Genomic DNA, 25,495 nt, shown 5'->3' on the forward strand with positions numbered 1-25,495 from the left:
CCTTTAAAACAGATATGAGGAGGAATTCCTTCAGCCAGAGAATGATGAGTCTGTGGAACACTTTGCTGCATAAGGCTGTGGAGGCCAGCTCATTGAGTATCTTCAAGACAGAGATAGATAGGTTCTTGATTAGTAAGGGAATCGGGCTAATGGGGAAAAGGCAGGAGAATGGGCTTGAGAAAATTATTAGGCATGATTGAATGGCAGAGCAGACTTGATGGGCCAAGTGGCCCAATTCTGCTCCCATGTCTTATGGACATTGGGCTTATCTCGCAGTACCACTCCCTGTAAAGTTCACCAGCTCTAACTCACTCTTCGAAAAAAAACCCAGCCCCTCAGGCTTCAGGCGACTCCTCTTCAGGAACTGCCTGCAGTACCCGCAAGTAGCTACTGCTCCCAGTGGCGCTGTTGGGCCGTGAGGCCAGTTGGCCATCCCATTCGCCCACAGCTCCCGGCAGTAGGACTCCCTCCCTCCGGGGGGCGAAGGCGCGATGGAGGTTGTGTTTCAAACCTGTTTAAACGAGTAGTCATGACTAATTCAGACAGGAAGGGTGATTGCAACAATTCAACGCTAATTGCCAAGAGAGAAAGGAGGGGAAAGTAGTTGGAGTCTTTCACTTTATCAGCGATGGCTTGGCTGACATTAGAAACAGTATTCTCAACCAAGAAACATACAAGTCTCTTGTCTTCAGTGACTCAGGTGTGTATCATGGACTAATGCTGGCAACAAATCATTTTGATCAGTACTCTCACTAATTTACAACTCACTAGCTGCATGCACATCGAATATTACAGAAGGAGGCTATTTGACCCATCGTGTTCATGCCAGCTCTGTACAAAATAGCGAGCAGTGACAAAACAAAAAAGGGGAAGAGTTGTAAATCACATCCAGTTCGTTGAACTTAAGAATTAAACCATCAGTGACTTACGTATGAGCTGTACCGACAGGGCTAGAAAATTGAACTGAAGGCTTGTTCGCATTGCTCTTTCACTGTACTGGTAAATTCCTGAAAAGAAAGAAGTACAGAATGTGTGAGTAAATCAGTAAATTATTAAATGAGTTCATAAACCATTATCAAACAGGAATGTGCCCAAGTGAACATTGTACATTTCTGAACCCAGAGCAAATGAGTATTTGGCAAAGGGAGGCACAGCAGTCTGGCCTCACTACTTTCACTTGCTGGCCAGACTGTAAACTTCCAGTCAAGTTAATTTTGTTGGTTGGGGGCAGGGTGGTCAATGGAGGGGAATCAGGAGAAGTTGGCTGATCTAATCCATGTAAGAAGTCTGACAACACCAGGTTTAAGTCCAACCGATTTATTGGACTCAGGTTTAAGTCCAACTGATTTATTTGTCAAAGACTCGCATTCTAAATCAGTAATCTGTAAACTGTGCTGTTAGATGCTCTGTCTGAGGCCAGAACTCTCCATTCACCTGACGGAAGGAGAAACCCCCAAAGCTTGTGAGTTTACTATCAAATAAATCGGTTGGACTTAAACCTGGTGTTGTCAGACTTCTTACTGTGTTCACCCCAGTCCAACGTCGGCACCTCCACATCATGATCTAATCCATCCACAGTGCAGCAATCTTCTCACTTGCAAGGAAGTGGGACAATGTACAAATACCAGTTTTAATCAGCATTGTGGGAGCAATTCCAACTCCAGTCATTATCTGAAATGGTAAATGGAGGAAGAGACCACTTCACTGCAACTCCGTCTCGTACCCCCTATCTAGAGATTACTCGCAGAGTTTGCAAATCTCTGCAACTTTGGAACTCGTGTTGTTTTCTGTGGAGCAGCCGGTGTGAGCTGCCTGGCTCCCAGTCCCGAGGGAGCGAACACAACAAGGTCGGACAGGGAACATGCTTACCTTCTCCTCTCGCTCTGAAACCAGCCTGGGAACTGCGAGACTTTCCCTGTGCACGCGAATAAAAATTACTACCTTGCAGCAGAGCTGTTCTTTATATTCCTATTGCCTTATGACGTAAGGAATGGACTGCTTCTTCCTGACAACCAGGAGTCATAGCAAACTAATCACAGCTTTCATTCAGATTACCAGAATTTTGACAACTTCAGACGAAATTATCAGATCAAAGCACAATTTTTCGTGATCATCTTTCTGACCAAGAATTCATGTTTGAGATCTTTTTCTTTTTGGATCTTGCAATGTTTAATTCCCGACCACAGACACGTACGCACGCAGACAAAACATACTCGGCTGTTTTGTGCTCATTTCTCCCTGAGGGATTACACACATCTTGGCTGCTCTTTATAACCAGGGTCAGGAGTGTCTCCTCTTCCTGGGCCCCCCTGTCTCCCTCCCTGTCCTTTAACTCTCTCCCTCCATGCTTTTCTCTTTTCAAGATTCATCTCTGGGAATAGACTTGTCCTGCCAGAAAATTGACGATTCTGTTCACCAAGTTGGTCTTTTCCATAGTGGTAATTGTGGACACCACCATCTACTCGCAGCCAGGTGACTACAATATTCTTCGAGTTCTTCATCGATTCTTCGAGTTCTTCATCAATTCTTCAAGTTCTTCATCAATTCTTCAGTTATATTGGGCCATAACAGCTTCATTATCTTCTGTGCTTGCAAACACCGAGGACCCATTTACGATAAGTGGCTTTTTAAAAAAATTATTAGTCACAAGTAGGCTTACATTAACACTGCAATGAAGTTACTGTGAAAACCCCCTAGTCGTCACACTCTGGCATCTGTTTGGGTACACTGAGGGAGAATTTAGCATGGCCAATGCACTTAACTTGCACATCTTTAGAATGTGGGAGGAACCAGGAGCATCTGGAGGAAACCCACGCAGACACCGGGAGAACATGCAAACTCCACACAGACAGTGATCCAAGCTGGGTCTTTGGCGTTGTGAGGTAGCAGTGCTAACCACTGTGCCGCCATGCTGTCTGTTACTCATTCGCCATGAATAAATCGAGAGGATGTTTTACAGGTGACATTACCTTTGCAATCCCACTTTCAAACAAAACAGAAACCATGAAAAAGAGGCGAAACTCATTGGGTGGGGTTTTAAAGCCTTGCTTGTCCCAAGGCCATAAAATCCTGCCCAATGCCAATGGAACTTGCCATGATCTGTCCCTCGCCTGCTCCAATTCCTGTAATGGGAATTCATGAAGCCATCACAGAGCGGTCTTTATTGAAATGTGGAATCTGGTTACAGATGCCATGCATTACATATGAAGGATGGGCCATTAATTATTAATTGTGCCAAAGATAGAATGCAGTGTTAGTGTCAATCGCGATTATTTAAACAAACCATCCCTGAATATACAGCTTGTAGTTTAACAGCATTGTGCAATGTTGTTGACAGCGAAACCCCACTTAGTGATTTGCAGTGACTGCCTCGTTACATACATTGCACCCTGTGTGTGTGTACACAGTAAGAAATCTCACAATACCAGTTCAAAGTTTATTTATAGCAAACACCCCAAACTTTCGGAACACGCTGTTCCTTCGTCAGGTGGGTGGGAGTTCTCCCAGAATTTCTTTCTCTTTTACCCTAGTCCAACGCCGGCATCTCCACATCATGTGTACACAATAACAGTGGATTCATATTTGGGGGGAATATTCAAGACTTGCAATCCAGTTTGAAAAAAAAAACCCTTGTTTTATATTTTTTAACTATCTGTTCCTGATAGAAAAGAAAGGCTGGGCCAGATTTTACGGCCTTGCTCATCCCAAAACCAGAAAATCCCACCTGAGGTCAATGGATCTTTCCATGGTCCATTCCAATTCCCTTGGTGTGTGGGCAGGCAAGATAGTAAAATTCCGGCTACTCTCTCCATGCTGTAGCTGCACTGTTGTAGAAGGAGAAGGAGGAGAAGAGGGCCTGGCCCTCTGCACTTGCTCCTGCTCCTCCTTTCCCAGACACTGACACAATGCTCACTCATCTCACTCAGCATGACTCACTATCACACAGCTATAAGATGGAGGAGCAGAAGTAGGCCATTTGGTCCATCAACTATGCTCTGCTATTCAATGAGATCGTGACTGATCTGATTATCCTCAACTCCACTTTCCAGCCTTATCCTCATTACACTTGGTTCCCTTCAGTAACATTCCCCGGGGTGGCTCGTGCTGTGAACATGAGTGGTAGCCAGATCCAGCCTGGCATGAATTATTGAGTGACAGTTGCCCCTGCCTGCTCCCCCCCCACCCCGAGACTGCTCCCCATCCCAGCCTGCCCCTCCCAGCCAGCTCCACCCCCCAACTGCTCCCCCCAGCCTGCTCCACCCCCCAGACTCCTCCCCCCAAACTGCTCCCTCCGGCATGTGCCCCCCCCCAAACCTGCTCCCCCCCAGCCTGCTTCCTCCCCCAACCTGCTCCCCCCCAGCCTGCTCCCTCCCCCAACCTGCTCCCTCCCCCAACCTGCTCTCCCCCAACCTGCTCTCCCCCAACCTGCTCTTCCCCAACCTGCTCTTCCCCAACCTGCTCCCCCCCAGCCTGCTCCCCCCCAGCCTGCTCCCCCCCAGCCTGCTTCCCCCCAACCTGTGCCCCCCAACCTGCTCTCCCCCACCTCTCCCCCCCACCTGCTCCCCCCAACCTGCTCCACCCCAACCAGCTTCCCCCCAACCTGTTCCATGCCAATCTGCTCCCCCTAACATGGTCCACCCCAATCTGCTCCCCCCCAGCCTGCTCCCCCGCTAGCCTGCTCCCCGCCAACCTGCTCCCCCCCAACCTGCTCCCCCCCAACCTGCTCTCCCCCAGCCTGCTCCCCCCCTAGCCTGCTCCCCGCCAACCTGCTTCCCCCCAACCTGTGCCCCCCAACCTGCTCTCCCCCACCTCTCCCCCCAGCCTGCTCCCCCCCAGCCTGCTCCCCGTCAACCTGCTCTCCCCCACCTTCTCCCCCCCAACCTGCTCCCCGCCAACCTGCTCCCCCCCAACCTGCTCCCCGCCAACCTGCTCTCCCCCTGCCTGCTCCCCCTCAACCTGCTCCCCCCAACATGCTCTCCCCCAGCCTGCTCCCCCCCTAGCCTGCTCCCCCCTCTAGCCTGCTCCCCCCTCTAGCCTGCTCTCCCCCCTAGCCTGCTCTCCCCCCTAGCCTGCTCCCCCCTCTAGCCTGCTCTCCCCCCCAGCCTGCTTCCCCCCCCAGCCTGCTCCCCTCCAGCCTGCTCTCCCCCTCTAGCCTGCTCCCCCCTCCTAGCCTGCTCCCCTCTAGCCTGCTCCCCCCTCTAGCCTGCTCTCCCCCCTAGCCTGCTCTCCCCCCTAGCCTGCTCCCCCCTCTAGCCTGCTCTCCCCCCCAGCCTGCTTCCCCCCCCAGCCTGCTCCCCCCCCCAGCCTGCTCTCCCCCTCTAGCCTGCTCCCCCCTCCTAGCCTGCTCCCCTCCAGCCTGCTCCCCTCTAGCCTGCTCTCCTCCAGCCTGCTCCCCCCTCTAGCCTGCTCCCCCCCCAGCCTGCTCCCCTCCAGCCTGCTCTCCCCCAGCCTGCTCTCCTCCAGCCTGCTCCCCCCCTAGCCTGCTCCCCCCCCTAGCCTGCTCCCCTCCAGCCTGCTCTCCCCCAGCCTGCTCTCCTCGAGCCTGCTCTCCTCCAGCCTGCTCTCCCCCAGCCTGCTCCCCTCCAGCCTGCTCTCCCCCAGCCTGCTCTCTCTCGGCCTATTCTCCCCTGGCCTGCTCTCCCTGGCCTGTTCTCCCCGACTTGTTCCCCTAGCGCTGCTTTCCCGTGCCTGCTGTTCCTAGCCTGGTCTCTCAGCCTACTCTCTCTTTGTCCTGTGATATCCTGGATGTATGGCATGGTGGTTAGCATTGCTGCCTCACAGCGCCAGGGACCCAAGTTTGATTCCCGGCCTGGGCCACTGTGTGAAATCTGCCTGTTCTCCCGGTGTCTGCCTGGAATTCTTCCGGGTGCTCCGGTTTCCTCTCACAGTCTGAAAGACGTGCTAGTTAGGTGGGTTGGCCATGCTAAATTCTCCCTCAGTGCATCTGAACAGGTGCTGGGGTGTGGCGACTAGGGGATTTTCACAGTAACTTCATTGCAATGTTAATGTAAGCCTACTTGTGACACTAATAAATAAACTCTAATGAGCCAAATGGGATTTTTCGACAATTGACAATGGTTTCATGGTCATGATTCTTAAATCCAAATACTTTTTATTGAATTCAAATTCCACCATCTGCTGTGGCGGGATTCAAACCCAGGTTCCCAGAGCGTGAACTGAGTTTCTGGATTAATAGTCTAGCGATGATAATACCTGTAGACCATCGCCTCCCCATGTGGGGTGTAGGTACATCTACAGTGTGTTAAGTAGGGAATTCCTGGATTTTTGACCCAGTGACAGTGAAGGTCTAGGTGAATGGATGGCCCATCTGGTTTAATTCCTTTTAGATTTTGTAGTGGTTTGATACAACTGAGAGGCTTGCTGAGTCATTTTAGAGGGCAGTTAAGAGTGAACCACTTTGCTTTGGCTTTGGAGTCACATGTAGGCCAGAGCCAGTAAGACTGGCAGATTCCCTTCCCTAAAGGACACTAGTGAACCAGAAGCATTTTTATGACAATTGATGACCATTTCACAGGTTTCCTCCAAGTGCTCCGGTTTCCTCCTACAGTCCAAAGTTGTGCAGGTTAGATAGATTGGACATGTGAAATTACCGCATAGTGTTGGAGGCCTACCAGAGTAAATACATGGGGCTACGGGGATAGGGCCTGGGTGGGGTTGTTGTCAGTGCTGTTACAAGCCAGGTTGGATACTTCAAGGTGTTCTAAGAAAGTCACCTGACTTGTAACTTTTTATATTGAACTTGGCTGGGATGAGCATGAGAGGTTTCACTCCAGGTGTGAATCAACTGACCCACAAGGGGCATTTATCAAAAGCAAAGTTTAATTAAGAATATTGTTGACATGTGTAGTAAGAAAATTAGCAAGAACTTTTAACAATTGCAAACAAGAAATACAACAAACACGATAATGTATAACTCTTAAGGAAATATCTCAAATGTGTTCCAACCAAAGCCAACATCCAGTACACAAAACCCTCGAAATAAACAGAATACAGTATAGGGTAATGCCTACTGGTTACAGGAATTCAGCCCCCTGGATTGAATGCTGAAAATCCCTCGTGAAGAAACTCAGAAGAGGTTGTAGTTGAATCTGTTCCCTAAAACACAGCTTCTTTAAGGCAGGCTGGCAATGAGCCTCCCTTTCAGCTATCTGATAATAGCTTCAGAACCAAACAAAGAGAAGAACAGGGAGAGAGAGAGAGAGACTGCTTCTTAGCTTGCTGCTAAACTGCTTCAAACACACTCCCCAAAACAAAACTGAAAGCCCAAAGGAAAAAAAAATCCTATCACCTGACTGCCACAGCTTAGCTCCACCTTCAATGACATTGCTGAAGCTGTAAGCTGCATGACTTTTTAAAAAAAAAACTTTCTTAAAGGTACACTCACATGACAGTGCAGGCTTGATGGGCTTGAATGGCCTTCTACACTATAGGGATTCTACGATTCTATGATTACTGAGACCAGCTTTCAGTTCCAGGTTTGTTTTTGTTATTTGAAAGTAAATTCCATATTATCAGGAGTGGGCAGGCATCAAGAACGGGCAAGGGTGATGTTCAGGGTGACTGATTGCTGGTGTCATCTTTAAAAGCTGGGCAGCTGACCAGAAGCAGCACAGAAACCAGCAACAAGTGGCACTGAGGAATTAGATAATTGGGAGATGGGGTCCTGAGACCAGAACAGTGATAAGTCATGGTCAAAGATGCATCGAGGATTGAGTGATGCATGTGTAGAGGGGACTCCAGCAAACTTGTTCCCTTAGGACAGAAGGCGATCAGAGTGGCACAATAAACCTGGCCTAGGTGGATGTTCATAGAATCACAGAATCCTGAGAGTGCAGACAGTGGCCATCGCATCTGCACCAAGTCTCTGACAGAGAATCTTACCCAGGCCCTCTCCCCTACCCAATCTCCTTAACCACACACATGTACCATGATTAATCCCCTTAACCTATACATCATTGGACACTAAGGGGCAATTTTAGCACGGCCAATTCACCTAACCCACACATCTTTGGACTGTGGGAGGAAACTGGATCTCCGAGAGGAAACCCACGCAGACACAGAGAGAATGTGACTAGTGCGGTAGACAGAGGGGAACTGGTGGATGTGGTGTTTTTAGATTTCCAGAAGGCGTTTGATAAGGTGCCTCACAAAAGGTTGCTGCAAAAGGTTAGGGTGCATGGAGTTGGGGGTAAGATGTTAGCATGGATTGAGGATTGGTTGTCTAACAGGAAGCAGAGAGTTGGAATCAATGGGTGCTATTCTGGTTGGCAGTTGGTGACTAGTGGAGTGCTGCAGGGATTGGTGCTGGGGCCTCAACTGTTTACCATTTACATAGACGATCTGGAGGAGGGGGCTGAGTGTAGGGTAACGAAATTTGCTGGTGACACGAAGATGAGTGGAAAAGTAAATTGCGTGAAGGGTGTGGAAAGTCTGCAGAGAGATCTGGATAGGCTGAGTGAGTGGGCGAGGACCTGGCAGATGGAGTATAATGTTAGCAAATGTGAAGTTATCCACTTTGGTAGAAATAATAGTAGGAGGGATTATTATTTAAAGGGCGAAAGGCTGCAGCATGCTACGGTGCAGAGGGACCTGGTGGTCCTTGTGCACGAATCGCAAAAACTCAGTCTGCAGGTGCAGCAGGTGATCAAGAAGGCGAATGGAATGTTGGCCTTTATAGCGAGGGGGATAGAATTTAAAAGCAGGGAGGTCTTGCTGCAACTGTACAGGGTACTAGTGAGGCTGCAACTGGAGTACTGTGTGCAGTTTTGGTCACTGCATATGCAAAAGGATATATTGGCCTTGGAGGGAGTGCAGGGAAGGTTCACTAGGCTGATACTGGAGATGAGGGGGTTAGCCTATGAAGAGAGATTGAATAGACTGGGTCTGTACTCGTTAGAGTTTAGAAGGATGAGGAAGGATCTTATAGAGGCGTATAAGATAATGAAGGTGATAGATAGGGTAGAGGTAGAGAGATTCTTCCCGCTTAGAAAGGATAGCAGAACTAGAGGGCACAGCCTCAAAATAAGGGGGGGTGCAGTTTAGATCAGAGTTGAGGAGGAACTTCTTCACTCAAAGGTGGTGAGTCTCTGGAATTCTCTGCCCATTGAAGTGGCGGAGGCTACCTCGCTGAATATATTTAAGTCACGGGTAGATAGGTTTCTGATAGACAAGGGAATTAAGGGTTATGGGGGGAAAGCGGGAAAGTGGAACTGATCCACTTCAGATCAGCCATGATCTTGTTGAATGGCGGGGCAGGCTCGAAGCTAGATGGCCTACTCCTGCTCCTATTTCTTAGGTTCTTATGTTGAGTTGGCTGGTACGTGTTTTCAGACTTTTGTATTTTTTTCCCAAGCTGGGAGACAGTATGTAAAGGAAAAAGTTAAAGTAAAAGTTTATTTATTAGTCACAAGTAGGCATGCGAACATTGTAACAAAGTGACTGTAAAAGTCCACTATGTAAGTCCAGGATGCGTGTGTTCTTTGATTATGCTGGCTGATTTCCCAAGGCAGTAAGTGTGGATGGAGTTGTCTTGCCAACATTTATCACTCAATCAACATAGCAGAAAACATCATTCAGCCACTACAATGCTGTTAAAAAAAATTGTAAATTGATGATTCACAACCCAGAGTCTTAGACGTTGAAACTGGGCTCCAGATGTGAATCGTCCAACCCAGTTCACAGATTTAACAATGCTTACAAGCATGAAGTATTATTGTCATTGGTTACAGCACGTTCACTAATATTCTTTTCAATTTCAGCATTTCTCCATCTGGCACATACTCAAACAAATGGTTCATTCCTTGACTGTTGAAATCAAATGTCATGTTGGCAGTCAGATTTCAACTTCTGTTTTTGATAAAATATCTTTGCACCAGCAATTGAATGAGTGGATATTAAATTGAATCAATTCTGTATATGGGAGAGAGGTGAAAGTTGATACTGTTTTTGAACAAACAAGAAAATTAATTGTTCTTTGTGCTTTTTGTAGATTTACTTGAGGTAAATTTAAATTGCCATAGTCCCAGATGAGCACAGGCTTCCCTCCCCTTTGAGGGGGAATGCAATATTAGCACTCAGGTCGAGAGGGCTAGAATAAAGAGTAGGGATGTACTTCTGAGGCTCTCGGCAGACCCCATTTGGAGTATTGTGAGTAGTTTTGGGGCCTGTATCTAAGGAAGGACGTGCTGGCATTGGAAAGGGTCCAGAGGAGGTTCACAAGAATGCTCCCTGGAATGAAGAGCTTGTCATATGAGGAACGGTTGAGGACTCTGGGTCTGTACTCGTTGGAGTTTAGAAGGATGAGGAGGGATTTTATTGAAACTTCCTGTGAGGCCTGGATAGAATGAATGTAGAGAGGATATTTCCACTAGTAGGAAAAACTAGAATCAGAGGACACAACCTCACACTCAAGGAGCAATCCTTTAAAACAGAGATGAGGAGGAATTTCTTCAGCCAGAGCGTGGTGAATGTGTGGAACTCTTTGCTGCAGAAGGCTGTGGAGGCCAGGTCATTGAGTGTCTTTAAGACAGAGATAGATAGATTCTTGATTAATAGGGGGATCAGGGGTTAGAGGGAAGAGGAATGAGAATGGGAATGAGAAAAATATCAGCCATGATTGAGTGGTGAGCAGACTCGATGGGCCGAGTGGCCCAATTCTGCTCCTATATCTGATGGTCTTATGGTCTGGCAGTGATTTAACCTGAGAATTACCACTTATCCGATATGCTAAAACAACCCAACGCGATAGGGGGCGATTCTCCCAGCAGGGAGACATCAGCAGAGGCCACGTAGCAGGTTTCTCACTGGGTGCCTCGGACTCTGTGCATCTCCAGCTGCTGGATTTCTGGCATTGGCAGCTCCTAGTGACAGAGAGTTAGTTGGTTAGTGCAAGAGGGGAATCAGTTAGACAAATAAGATGTTGCAATGCTGTTAAATTTATGATTGATCGAGATTTGTATTGATGTTCATTGTTAAGTGGAACCTGATTTTAAGCTAATGGAAGGCAGAATTATTGATTATAAAAAAATATAATTGATCTATATTTGGCTCTATAATTCAGTTCTTCTGGACAGGTTCTGTAGCTCTGTTTGTGGAGCTGTTTAACCTTCCGTGAGACAGCAGTCAGCTGTACATTTGTAATGTATTGTTTTTCATGTTTTCTGTTTAATAGATCAGCTACGTCTTTTGCACAGAGATTTTGTCCTGCGAGTTCCAAATTGTTTCGGAGGCAATTGGCCACCTCCAGAAATTTTCCCGCAACAGTCTCTTCAGACCTTTTCCCCTCCAACACCCAAAACAACAGAATGAGCAATGAAAAATTGCCAACCTTTGGCTCTTTGCCAAGGTCAATCATGTGGCCATGGTCCACTTTAAAACGGTGGGTGGTTTTCCAATTCTGGCACCTGCTCACCTCCCGTAATATCGGGGACTGGTATGATGACGTCAGATTGATGACCCAACGCCATCACGACATGGCAGGAACCCCCGCCTGGGTTGCGGCTGCAAAATCCCACCCAATGTCCCCTATTCTGCGTACATTTTATTTCTGTTTTTCTGTCTCTCTTTCTGTTTGCGCATTTACCACTTTCTCCTCTTTCCTTTTCCTCTTGTGCATGGTGGCACAGTGGTTAGCACTGCTGCCTCGCAGCGCCAGGGACCCGGGTTCGATTCCCAGCTCGGGTCACTGTCTGGGCAGAGTCTGCACATTCTCCCCTTGTCTGTGTGGGGTTTCTCTGGGTGCTCCGGTTTCCTCCCACAGTCCGTAAGACATGCTGGTTAGGTGCATTGGCCAGGCTAAATTCTCCCTCAGTGTACTCAAACAGGCACCTGAGTGTGAAGACTGGGGGATTTTGACAGTAACTTCATTGCAGTGTTAATGTAAGCCTACTTGTGACGCTAATAAGTAAACTAAACTAAAGACTGAATGGGGGCTCAAAATCCCCAATGGAGTCACAGAAATGATCCCATCTACAGAGGGAGGCAGAGAGCCTGAAGCTGCAAAACAAGAGCGGCACAGTGGCACAGTGGTTGGCACTGCTGCCTCACAGCACCAGGGACCTGGGTTCGATTCCCAGCTTGGGTCACTGTTTGTGTGAAGTTTGCACGTTCTCCCTGTGTCTGTGCGGGTTTGCTCCGGTTTCTGTCCACAGTCCAAAGATGTGTGGGCTAGATGGACTGGCCACGCTAAATTGCCACTTAGTATCGGGGGGAGAGGGCCTGGGTGGGATTGTGGTCGGTGCAGACTCTTTGGGCCAAATGGCCTCCTTCTGCACTGTAAGATTCTATGTGAAGAGGACATTAACCTTTGACCTGAAGTAGGAACAGCATGATGCTGGGAGGGCCATATGCATTTATTGCCCATTCCTAACTGCCCTTCAGAAGGCGGCCTTCTTGAACCACTGCAGTCGGTATGGTACTCCCATTTCCAGAGATTAATTGCAAAGCATGTAGTTGATAGCAGAGCAGGCAGGGACAGAGCATATGATCAGAGCAGCTTATATCCACCCTCGGGATGTGTTGAACTTGAATCTGATGAAGCGGTTGGAAGAAAGCAGCTGCCATTGTTTTGGAAACCAAATGTTTCTGATTTCTCCCTTTGCTAGCACTAATTTAAAACAGTATCAACTTTCACCTCTCTCCCATATACAGAATTGATTCAATTTAATATTATATGTCCGGCAAACATAGAGTCATTAACCTGCCAACACCAGCTAGTGAGTTGTAAGAAAGATAGAGGTATGATTCCAACTGCCAAATGCTTTGATGATGTAGCAATGCCATGATCAGCTATGTTAATACTGTTATCCAGCGAAATTCATACTTCGCACCCTCAACAGATCAGACAAAGCTTTTGGAGTTTGAAATTGATCTTTTATACATGCTTTAGTGAGATGTCTGCCTTCCACAAGGTGGCGTACTGTCTTGCTGAGTGATACATGGCATGAACAATTATACCTTTGCTTAACTTACAAATAATTTGCATATATCAATCACAAGTATACATTCGTTCTGAAGTAATTGATATCCAATTACAATTAAATGATTATTTCAATTATGCCAGATGAATATAATTAACCAATTATAGCCTCTATATGCTTATCTAATTATAATGATTAATTACTAACGAGGTACACCTACATGGTTACAACATCCAAACATTCACACCTGCTGTTATAGCTTATGGTTGTCTGAGTTCTCACCCTCTGTCCCTTGGTCAGCTTGTTTATGCTGCCCATCGTAGGACAGAGGTGAGGAGACGTTTCTTCACCCAAAGAGTGGTGAGCCCATGGAATTCATTACCACAGGAAGTAGTTGATGTCAAAAATTGAATGTATTCAAGAGGCGGCTGGATATAGCACTTGGGGCGAATGGGCTCAAAGGTTATGGGGAAAAAGTAGGATTAGGTTATTGAGTTGGACGATCAGTCATGATCGTAACAAATGGTGGGACAGACTCGAAGGGCCAAATGGCCCCCTCCTGCTCCTATCTTCTATCCACACGTGTGGGAAATGCACTGAAACATCTTCACAGCAGCTTCCCAAGGATCTGTATTGTATTTAATTCATAGGGGAATTCTACTGCATTCAATAATCGTAATCCCTTCACAGGTGATACTTCTTAACCAATCATCTTGATAAAAAGAGGGATCATGATTTCTCAATGTAGTTGCTGGGGAACAGCACTGTGCTTATTTCACCATGACCCAATAGGTTGACTCAAGAGTATTTCATTAAAGAAAGATACTTATGTGGATTGCTAATATATGATGCAGAGACATGACAGATCACAAAGGCACTGCACCTCCAGTGACTTGCATCTTATAAGGACTCTAGAAGTTCAAATTCTAATGGGATTCGCAAGAGCTAAACACACTTTGCAACAGGAGAAACTATGACCTAATTGGAACACACAGGCTTCTGAACATGTCTATAGTCCGCCTACTGACAGAATGAATGAGTCTTAGCCACAATGAAACCTTTTTATTTGTTGTTTGACTGAGTGAGGAGGCCTGATCTCAGTGTGGGAATTTAACCCCAACTGACACAAAGTGAAATGTAACAATCAGAGCATGATATCACAGTGGTTGCTATGATCTGACAACCCCTTGAAACAAGACTGGTCAGTTATAATGGCAGCACAGGAAAGGAAGTTTGATTAAAAGTTTATAGTGAAAGAGATCTTGACTGACAGTGAACCTGGTCTTAAGGGGCAAGTACGGTTTGATGAAAAACACAATTACGCAATTGGTAACTAACCCGTGCTTAAAACAGTCCTTCAAGAATATATTCACATTTGACTGGATCTGTATTCATTCTGTGACCTGGAGTGTGATGTAACAAGCCTTTTATTGATGAATTAACTGTGATCAGAAACTGGTAAGCTACCTGTACAATTCCCATTAATAACAGAATTGTGTGATTTTCACCGTGAACTGACTTTTGATTTGATTTATTATTGTCACATGTATTAGTATACAGTGAAAAGTATTGTTTCTTACGTGCTGAGACAAAAATACCATTCATAGAGTACATAAGGGAGAAGGAAAGGAGTGGGTGCAGAACGTAGTGTTACAGTCATAGCTAGTGTGTAGAGAAAGATCACCTGAATATATGGTAGGTCCATTCAAAAGCCTTACGGCAGCAGAGAAGAAGCTGTCCTTGAGTCAGTGGATATGTGTTCTCAGACTTTTGCATCATTTTTTTTGACGGAAAGTGAGCACGGTAGCACAGTGGTTAGCACTGCTGCTTCACAGCTCCAGGGACCTGGGTTTGAATCCTGGCCTGGGTCACTGTCTGTGCGGAGTTTGCACATTCTCCCCGTGTCTGCGTGGGTTTCCTCTGGGTGCTCCGGTTTCCTCCCACAGTCCAAAGATGTGTGGGCTAGGTTGATTGGCCATTCTAAATTGCCCCTTAGTGTCCTAGGATGCATAGGTTAGTGGGTAAATATGTAGGGATATGTGGATAAGGCTTGGGTGGGATTGTGGTTGGTGCACATTGGATGGGCCAAATGGCCTCTTTCTGCACTGAATGATTCTAAATTCTAAATTCTAAACTCCTCCAGCAGAATAGTAACTCTAAGGATCTCCTCCAACTTTAATGTTCTCACCCATCCATCGAAGTTTTTCCACTTAATTCTTTCAAACTCAATATATGTCTGACCTGGTTCTTTCCTTACAGTTATGAACCGTTGTCTATATGCTTCTGCTATCAATTCGTAAGCACTCAAAACAGCCCTCTTTACTCCTTCATATTTTCCTGAAACTTTCTCTGACAGCTGCAAACTCCTCAGTAACCCTACCTACCAATTGGTCTGAATTAAAATTACCCATACCTCCTCTGGCCACTTCATCTGTGTAGCCAATTTCTCAAAGGGTGTCAAAAAGGCTTTTACATCACTTTCGTCAAATTTTGATAATGTTTGGTGGATATATTTGTATATATGCTTACTAGGCGGTTGGCTATGATGAGTTTCCTCCCCATCACTTCTATCTGTCCTGTCATTTGCCCAGTAATTTTTCCCAATCAACCTCTCTTTCCTTCTCCCTTTCTTCTCTCGCTCTCTTTTTCTCTTCCTTCTCTCTCTCTTTTTCTCTTTCCCTTTCTCTTTCTTCTAACTCCAGCCTTTTAATTCCATTTTCTAACTCCAACTGTCTCATTTGCAATTTAATTATTTTTAACTCCATTGCACTTGATTGTTTCTCAGCTAGACCGAAATGCTTGATTAAACCAGTTACAATTTCAGCTTTCTTATTTTCCTTTGTTAAACCCAATTTTAGTCGATTTGCTAATTCCACAATTGTCATCTGTTTCTCTAAAGTTTCTTGGCAAATCTGGGGAGCATCTTTGACCCCCCTGCACTGAGCTTCTTCAGCTAGAGGCCATTTCCTCACTTAGGTTTATTTTGAAGTTTTAGGATTGTTCGGATCCTCGTTAGGACTGTTCAGATCCCGAACCCCGAGCCCACAATCTGTTACCTCTCTTCGTAATCTGTTAAAAGTGTTTGGGAAAATGTTAACTGTTTTTCATTAGTGTTTAGAGGTTCATTAACAGAAAGATCTGACACCCACTTTAAGAGAATAATTAACAACTTATTTATTTAACCAACCGGAATTTTAACTAAACAAGGGGCATATCAATTAAAGTAAGGTTCAACAAGAACGCTGTTCCAATAAATTCTGTAAGAAGACTCACAACACCAGATTAAAGTCCAACAAGTTTATTTGATAGCTTTCGGAGGTTGCAGAGGCTTCTGTGGCAACTGCACAACCTCAGACAGACCATTGTCTGCAGCAAACTACCCAGCCTTCAGGAGAACAGTGACCACAACGCCACGCAACTCTGCCACAGCAACCTCTGCAAGATGTGTCGGATCATCGACACAGATGCCATTACCTCACATGGGAACAGCATCCACCAGGTACATGGTACATACTCTTGCGACTTGATCAACATTGTCAACCTGATACGCTGCAGAAAAGGATGTTCCGAGGCATGGTACATCGGGGAGACCATGCAGATACTACGACAATGGATGAATGAACACCGCTCCTCAATCACCAGGCAAGGGTGTTCTCTTCCTGTTGGGGAACACTCCAGCAGTCAGACATTCAGCTTCTGATCTTTGGGTAAGCATTCTCCAAGGCAGCCTTCATGACACACGACCACGCAGAATCACTGAGCAGAAACTGATAGCCAAGTTCCACACACACGAGGATAGCCTCAACTGGGATCTTGGGTTCATGTCACATTATCTGTAACCCCCATGACTTGCCTGGGCTTGCAAAATCTCACTAACAGTCCTGGCTGGAGACAATACACATCTCTTTAACCCGTGCTTAATCCTCTGTCTACTCACATTGTTTGTACCTTTAAGTTTTAATTACCTATAAAGACTCTCATTCCAACCATTATCTCGTAAATTGAGTTTGTGTCTATATATGCCCTGTTTGTGAACACAACTCCTCACTCACCTGAAGAAGGAGCGACACTCTGAAAGCTTGTGCTACCAAATAAACCTGTTGGAATTTAACCTGGCGTTGTGAGACTCCTTACTGTGCCCACCCCAGTCCAATGCCAGCATCTCCACATCATGACTACCAATAAATACAAGCATCATTCATTACAAAAAAAATGCTAACTTATTCACTCTTAAAAAAAATACAAACCAGTTTTGTGGCTTTGGAAGAAAACTTTTGGCGTTCTTTTGTTGAAGTTGCTGACAGTAAATTCTTTCTGATTTGGCACCCTTCTGGTGAAGAGTTGGAGAGCTCTTTTAAGAGATATTTTTAGCTGACAGAGAGCTGGCCTTGCCTTCTCAATGTGTTGAGACGTGGCAGTTTTTTAGTTCCACTCTACTGAACTAACGGAACTGAACTCAACTGAAAGCTGGCAGTTGAGTTCCTATCTTTATATCTCTGATGACCTATCCATTTTCCTACATCAGGATTGGTCTGAGGCTGTCAACAGCAGCAAATGCAAATTTGATTGGGTCCTGACTGCTGAGAGTCGTCTTTAAACCAACAGGCTATCAAAATGCAAAAGCCTGCAAAGCCTGTTACCAAGGTAACCCCGATGCTTGGTCCTAGTTACAATTATTGCAATCTGTGTACTCTGTAATTTAAGTGTTCAAGCACTGAACACAAAACCAGCTTTTAAAGCTTCATGAACTCAACTTCACAACAGTAGGGAAAAAGTGTTCTCATTGGTGGAAGAATTGAGAATAAGAGAACACAGATTTAATACAATTGGCAGTAAAAGCAATTGAGGCATAAGGAGAAACATTATAATGCAACAGGCACTTAGGATCTGGAGTGCGGTGCCTGAAAGTGTGACGAGAGGCAGGTACAACTGAGATATTCAAGAAAGAATTGGATTATAATCTGAAATGGGTAATTATCAGGTGGGCACTTAATGGAGCTGTTTCACAGCTATTGATCACAATCGATCGTCAATTTAGAGTCATTTCAAATTATTGATAATCCCCTCAGATGATAAATAAAATAATTTTTAATATTAGAGTGATGGGGAGAAGGTAGGGGCACTCGGTGTATTGCTCATTCAGAGCTGCGGCAGGAATGAATGGGCTGAACAGCCTCCTTTATTCTGTGATTGTACAGGTTCTTGGGTTTTAATCAGCTATCTAATTACACAGGTTACGACTAGCTGCAGCATTATAGAGAGAGTGAGCAGTAGAAAATGGATGAGTAAAATGGAAAATAGGTGGAAGGGCAGAGGTTTCTATAAATTGGCCAAAATTGAAAAATGAGTAACGGTATAGTGACAAATTCTGATCCTGAAATGGGTGCAGGAATGGAGGGAGATCCACAATTAAACTGGGAACAGCTCACAGACTGATCAAGGGAGTGAGTATAACTTTGACAAATGGCATTCAATTCAGGCAAGTGGAAGGTCATCCATTTTGGATGCAAGAAAGATAAAGGCTGGAACTTCACAGCTGTTCACAGCAGCAGGATCTCCCGGCTCTGCCAACCATAAGACCATAAGGCATAGGAGCAGAATTAGGCCACTCGGCCCATCGAGTCTGTTCCACCATTCAATCATGGCTGACTCTTTTTCTCATCCCCATTCTCCTGCCTTTTCCCCATAACCCTTCATCCCCTTATCAATCAAGAACTGACCTATCGACGGTGCACCTCCTGCATTTCCCAGTGGTGAGGAGTGCTTTCAACGGGAAACCCCATTGACAGTGGCAGGACTAGAAGACCCGCCCACTGGACAATGGTGGGCTGCCTCCCACCAGCACAAAACATTGCCGTGGAAAATCCTGCCCAAATTTTCCAAATGGTGATGAACTACAAAGCGCAGAAGAGAAAAGTGATTAAAATCACCATCGTTAAAAACCAATAACAGGTTCAATCACAATAAATCCATAGAATCCCTGCACTGCACTAGGAGGCCACTCAGCTCATCGAATCTGCATGGCCCTCCAAAAGAGCAGTCTAGCGAGGTCCACCCCATCCCTGGATAATGGCTAATCCATTTAACCTGCATATCTTTGGAGTGTGGGAGGAAACCGGAGCACCCGGAGCAAACCTATGCAGACACAGGGAGAATGTGCAAACTCCACCCAGGCGGTCATCCAAGGGTGGATTTGAACTCAGGTCCCTGGCATTGTGAGGCAGCAGTGCTAACCACTGTACCACTGGGGCATGAGTTCAAATACCACCTCAGAGGCTGGTAGAAGTTGAATCAAATTAATAAATCTGTAATATAAAGCTAGTCTCAGTAATGGTGACCATCATGACAACTATGATCGACTATTGAGGAAACCCAACCCATTCACTAATGTCCGTAAGGGGAGGAAATCTGCCACATTGATCTGGCCTGATCTACATGCAGATCTGCAGCAATGTAGTTCACTCTTAATTGCCCTCTGAAAGTGCCTAGCAAGCCACTCAGTTTAAGGGCAATTAGAAATGGGCAATAAATGCTGGCCTTGCCAATGATGCCCACATTCCATTGGAGAATAAAGAAAAAAATGTTTTGAGTTAAATGGACTGAAATACAAAATATATAGAGCTGCTGGAGTATGTTATGAAATCATTTTATCTGTGTTCCTTTAGCAGTCAGGTAAGGATGCTTAAACTCCACATGGATAGCCACCCAAGGCTGGAATTGAACCTGGGTCCCTGGCGCTATGAGGCAGTGATGCTAACCACTGTGCCACCATGCCACCCATCTGAGAGCACTACTTGCAGGCAGTTAAAAGTCCCAACTGATATGTTATGAATCTTAGTTTTACATATTACCAGGTAACACTAGCTGGTTGGTACTCAGTGGGGCGAGTTTTCCCATTTAGTCTGCATGGGGATCGTAGTGAGTGATGGAGGGGGAACCACAGAAAAGTCCAATGACCTCGGGCGGGACTTTCCAGTTCTGGGGCGAGCGTGGCTGGAAAATCCTGCCCTACGTGTCGATTAATAATGAGACAGTCAATAAAGTAAGTAAAATAGTATCTTCGGCCTGTCTCGTTTGATTGACATTTCGACTGGTTCTGATCGATCTAATGTTTGGGCTTTTTAATCCTTGTCGATCCTAGCATTCACCGTGGCTGACCGGCATGGAGATATCCCACAATCAGTGTACAGATGCGGGAAATTGGAGTGAACTGCCGGAGGTGTCCCTGAGACAGGTGTTCAGATGGCTGGGAGACCAGGACAGGGTCCGGGCAGCACTGGTGTGCAAGTGCTGGAACCACGTGATGCATTCGCCAGCCCTCTGGAGGTCCAGAACGTTCACCTTCTGCGGGAGACCGTCCAAATATCGCCGAGCTGAGTATGAATCCGCCATCTGGTACGCCAAGAAGTTTGGCAGGTATCTGGTAAACTGTGAAATTAAGTTCATGAATCCGTACAATTCCCTCCTGACAAGGAGATTCCAGATAACAATGAGGAGCTTCCTCGCTCGCTTGGGAAACGAAAACAACCGATTAAAATCCTTCACCATCCAACATCTGGAATTGGATCGCCTCGTGTGGAGTTCGTCGGTTAGGAACGCATTCCTAAAGGTACCGTCTTCCAAAATAAGTGTCTGAGTTATAAGGAGAGGCTGGATAGACTGGGACTTTTTTTCTCTGGAGCGTAAAAGGCTGAGGGGTGGTCTTATAGAGGTCTATAAAATAATGAGTGGCATAGATCAGCTAGATAGTCAACATCTTTTCCCAAAGGCAGAGGTGTCTGAAACTAGAAGGCATAGGTTTAAGGTGAGAGGGGAGAGATACAGGAGTGTCCAGAGGGGCAATTGTTTCACTCAGAGGGTGGTGAGTGTCTGGAACGAGCTGCCAGAGGTAGTAGCAGAGTTTGTCTTTTAAGAAGCATTTAGACAGTTACATGGGTAAGATGGGTATAGAGGGATATGGACCAAATGCGGGCAATTGGGAGTGGCTTAGTGGTTAAAAAACAGGGCAGCATGGACAAGTTGGGCCGAAGGGCCTATTTAGTGGTACTCTGGCCTCTAATTTGAAGTTTCTAGGCTGGTATCAATGCAGACTTGATGGGCCGAATGGCCCCCTTCTGCACTGTACAGATTCTATGAATCCCACCTCACTACAGAAATCAGTGCTGATGCTCCATCACAGCAATGAGGGAGTGCTGTACTGTTGGAGGTGCTGTATAAAACATTACATTGCTTGCCTGGGCAGATACGAATAATTCTGTGACCCTATTTGGAAGAATGGCGGGGGAGGGTGCCCCTCCCCTCCCCCCCCCACAATGTCTTGGCCAATATTTATATCCCTCAATAAACATCATTGCACTCTCTCTTTATGTTGCAACACTGTGTAGGTAGGAATTCCCTGAGGACACATTCGTTGCCATGGCTCCCACAATAGTGTCAGTGATTTCATTTCAAAAGAATGTTTCACTGGTTAGGCACCATCTTGAGATATCTAGTGGTCACGCTAAGTGCAATATAAATGCAAGTCTGTATTTCTGTCAGGGAGCTCTGGAATCACATCATAGAATCCACACAGTGCGGAAGGGGGGCCATTAGGCCCATCGAGCTTGCACCGACTCTCCAGCAGACTATCTTCCCCAATCCCCAATCCACTACCTATCTCAGTAACCCCACACATTTACCATGGCTAATCCCCCCTAACCTACACATCTTAGGACAATATAGCACGGCCAATCCATTCATCTGCACATCTTTGGAATGTGGGAGGAAATCGGAGAACCCGGAGGAAACCCACGCAGACATCGTGAGAAGGTGCAAGCTCCACACAGACGGTGACCCGAGGGTGGAATTGAACCCAGGTCCCTGGCACTGTGAGGCAGCAGGGCTAACCACTGTGCCACCGTGCCACACTTGAACACAGTGTTAAAAAGATGCTAAATGTTCCTTTAGTAATCTGCAACAGCACTCTGTCCTATCCTTCTATCTTTTAATGTCCCTGACATTTTTAAAATCTTTTTTTAAAGAAGTAAATAATGCTCTGAATTTTCTCTGGTCCCTCTGCCCTTTTCCTCCCTTGAGATCCTTTTTAAAACCAAGCTGTATGAAAGTTATGGGTCATTCATCCAAATATTGTTTTCTTTGGCTTATCCACCCTGTCGATAATGATTCTGCGAAGCACTTTAATAATCTATTTCATATCATTGCATGAATGCAAATAGAAGTAGGTTCTTAAGTGATGGCCTAGTGGTATTATCGCTGGCCTATTAATCCAGAAACTCAGCTAATGTTCTGGGGATCCAGGTTCGAATCTCGCCACGGCAGCTGGTGGCATTTGAATAATTCAATAAAAACAATCTGGAATTAAGAAGCTCTGATGACTGTGAAACCAATATCTATTGTCGGAAAAATCCATCTGGTCCACTAATGTCCTTTAGGAGAGGAAACCTGCCATTACATGGCCTGGCCTACATGTGACTCCAGAGCCACAGTAATGTGGTTGACTCTCGACTGCCCTTCAAGGGCAACTAGGGATGGGTAATAAATGCTGGCCCAGCCAGCAACATCTATGTTCCATGGATGAATAAACAAAAAGTGATTTGACTAACAATGGTGACGATACAATAACACAGCCAAGCTCTTGTGGCTGCCTCTGGTGCTCTGTATTTCTCAGCAGTCTGACTGCCGTACCTTTCCCTGTTTGATTCCCAGTTGTCCCCCTTGTTTGGAATTACTTTTGTCAAAATCCAGCGGAAGACAATACAGGGATCAAACAAGTTAAGCACAATCTCTCAAGAATTGTGATATCAGACTTCTGATGCAACAGTCTAATTTTTTTAATAGATTAAATTATTTCAACAAAACATTTGATTTGATTTGATTTGATTTATTATTGTCACCTGTACTGGGATACAGTGAGAAGTATTGTTTCTTGTATGCTATACAAACAAAGCACACCATTCATTGAGTACACGTGGGAGAAGTAAAGAACAGGGTGCAGAATGTAGTGTTATAGTCATAGCTAGAGTGTAGCGAAAGATCAACTTAAGATAAGTCCGAAGATGTATGGGTTAGGTGCATTGGCCATACTAAATTGCCCCTTAGTGTCTGGGGATGGGTAGGCTAGAGGGATTAGCGGGGTAAATATGACGGGTTATGGGGATGGGGCCTGGGTAGGATTTTGTCGATGCAGACTCGATGAGCCGAATTGCCTCTTTCTGCAGTGTAGGAATTCTTTGATTTTATATGATAAAGTAGGTCCATTCAAAAGTCTGATGGCAGCAGGGAAAATTTTGGTTTGATTTAATTTGATTTATTATTATCACGTATTAACATACAGCGAAGAGTATTGTTTCTTGCGCGCTATACAGACAAAACATACCGTTCATAGAAAAGGAAACGAGAGAGTGCAGAATGTTACAGTCATAGCTAGGGTATAGAGAAAAATCAACTTAATGCAAGGTAAGTCCATTCAAAAGTTCGACAGCAGCAGGGAAGAAGCTGTTCTTAAGTCGGTTGGCATGTGACCTCAGATTTTTGTATCTTTTCCTGAAGGAAGAAGGTGGAAGAGAGAATGTGTGGGGTGCGTGGGGTCCTTAATTATGCTGGCTGCTTTGCCGAGACAGTGGGAAGTGTAGATAGAATCAATGGATGGGAGGCTGGTTTGCGTGATGGATTGGGCTACATTTACGATCTTTTGTAGTTTCTTGTGGTCTTGGGCAGGGCAGGAGCCATTCCCAACTGTGATACAACCAGAAAGGATGTTTTCTGTGGTGCATCTGTTAAATATGTTGAGTGTCATAGCTGACGTGCCAAATTTCCTTAGCCTCCTGAGAAAGTAGAGGCAGCGCATTCTCAACAATAGCGCCAATATCTTTAGACAGACTCACTGCATTTCAAAATTATTCCCTTACACCTGCACTGTAACAAAAATATCCAGATTGCATTTCCATAGCAGGAAGGTCTACTTTGATAAATACAGCACAGGAAGTAGCTATGCGTGTATAAGGAGCTCAGATGGAACTCAGGGAAATGTGAAATTATAAATAACTGTTCATTGAACCAACTCCTTCCTCAGCTAATGGATATACTGTAATCTATGAAAGAATCAAAAGACTATTTCACAGCAGATGACCATAAATAATACACCTTTTCACTGTGTAATTGTGTATGTGATTTGGTTAGCATTGCTGCCTCACAGTGCCAGGGACCCGGGTTCGATTCCCGGCTTGGGTCACTGTCAGTTTGGAGTTTGCATGCTCTCCCCGTCTCTGCGTGGGTTTTCTCCGGGTGCTCCGTTTTCTTCCCAATGCTGGTTAGGTGCATTGACCTGAACGGACGCCAGAGTGTGGCGACTAGGGGAATTTCACAGTAACTCCATTGCAGTGTTAATGTAAGCCTTACTTGTGACTAATAAACTTTAACTTAATTTTTTTCCAACAGTGCAAACAAAATTCAGGTCGTGAATCTTTTATCCGAAGCCCTTGGGGTCAATTGCATTTCTGATTTCAGATCATTTTAGGCATGGCATATAAACATATATTTAGCCTTCCTCAGCCTAGGCTAGCTACAGTCTATAGTAAATAAAATGGCTTGAAAAATCAGATGTATCATTGAATAATAAATTCAGGGTACCTGGAATAAGTTTCTTTTTGACATATTCGCCATGAGAATCACAAGGTAAACAATGCAGGCAAACAGCTAATCTTCCCAGGCTAAAGGTCAACGTGGTTCTAAAAAAGCATGGATATTGGATGTTTTTGGATTTATGAATAAAGAACACTTGAACTGTAACACAAAGCACTTACTACCCCACAGCAAAAAGCACTAGAAACAATAGGTAAAAATTTAACATTTATAAAGCGAATATTACTGAGCACCTTAACTTGTGAGTATTAATAAGTATAGAAAAAAATTAAATTACACGCTGAATTTGGAAATAAGAGAAGCTGTACCACTATAGGATTTGCTGTCTATATTTAATTAGAAGTTCTGCATATTGTCGTTTAGGTATAACCAAAATGAGAGCACATTCGCAAGAACACCAACTCTCAAATGGAACAACAACAAACAAAAGTTTGGCAGTTAACTGTTCCCTGAAGCATTCTCCATGGCAATGTCTCCACCAGTCTTTGTTCACCTTCTTCTCATGCAGTAGAAATTGTTCCCTTTGAGATTTGGTTTTCTTGTGAATCAGCCCTGATGAGTATCAAATGAAAAGCTTCAATAGCATGTTTCTTTTCTCAGGCATCTCTCAAATTCTGTAGAATGAAATTTTTTCTGTATTTATTCATTCGTGGGACATGGGCGTTGGCCAACATTTATTGCTTATCCCTAGTTCCCCTTGGAGGGCAGTTGAGAGTCAACCAAATTGCTGTGGCTTTGGAGTCACATCTAGGCCAGGCCAGATAAAGAAGGCAGGTTTCCTTCCCTAAAGGACATTAGTGAACCAGCTGGGTTTTTCCAACAATGATATCATGGTCATCAGATTCTTAACTCCAAATATTTTTTATTGAATTCAAATTCCATCATCGGCTGTGTTCTCAGAACATTAGGCAAGTTTC

At 45.3% G+C, this 25,495-nt stretch overlaps 1 protein-coding gene across 1 annotated transcript in view; it reads left to right on the forward strand.

The window, feature by feature from the left end:
* The first annotated feature begins 572 nt into the window (after window positions 1-572).
* The window catches only part of LOC145357877 (F-box only protein 39-like), a 47,266-nt gene continuing 22,343 nt past the window's right edge, over window positions 573-25,495 (forward strand). Inside the window, exons 1-2 of the mRNA XM_080211434.1 lie at window positions 573-700; window positions 20,080-20,547. Of these exons, the coding sequence (XP_080067560.1) occupies window positions 629-700; window positions 20,080-20,547 (540 nt within the window). The 5' untranslated portion in view covers window positions 573-628. The remainder of the gene's footprint in view (window positions 701-20,079; window positions 20,548-25,495) is intronic.

This window comes from Carcharhinus amblyrhynchos, chromosome 24 (genome assembly GCF_965287045.1).
Source record: "Carcharhinus amblyrhynchos chromosome 24, sCarAmb.v2.hapA, whole genome shotgun sequence".
Taxonomy (NCBI): Eukaryota; Metazoa; Chordata; class Chondrichthyes; order Carcharhiniformes; family Carcharhinidae; genus Carcharhinus; species Carcharhinus amblyrhynchos.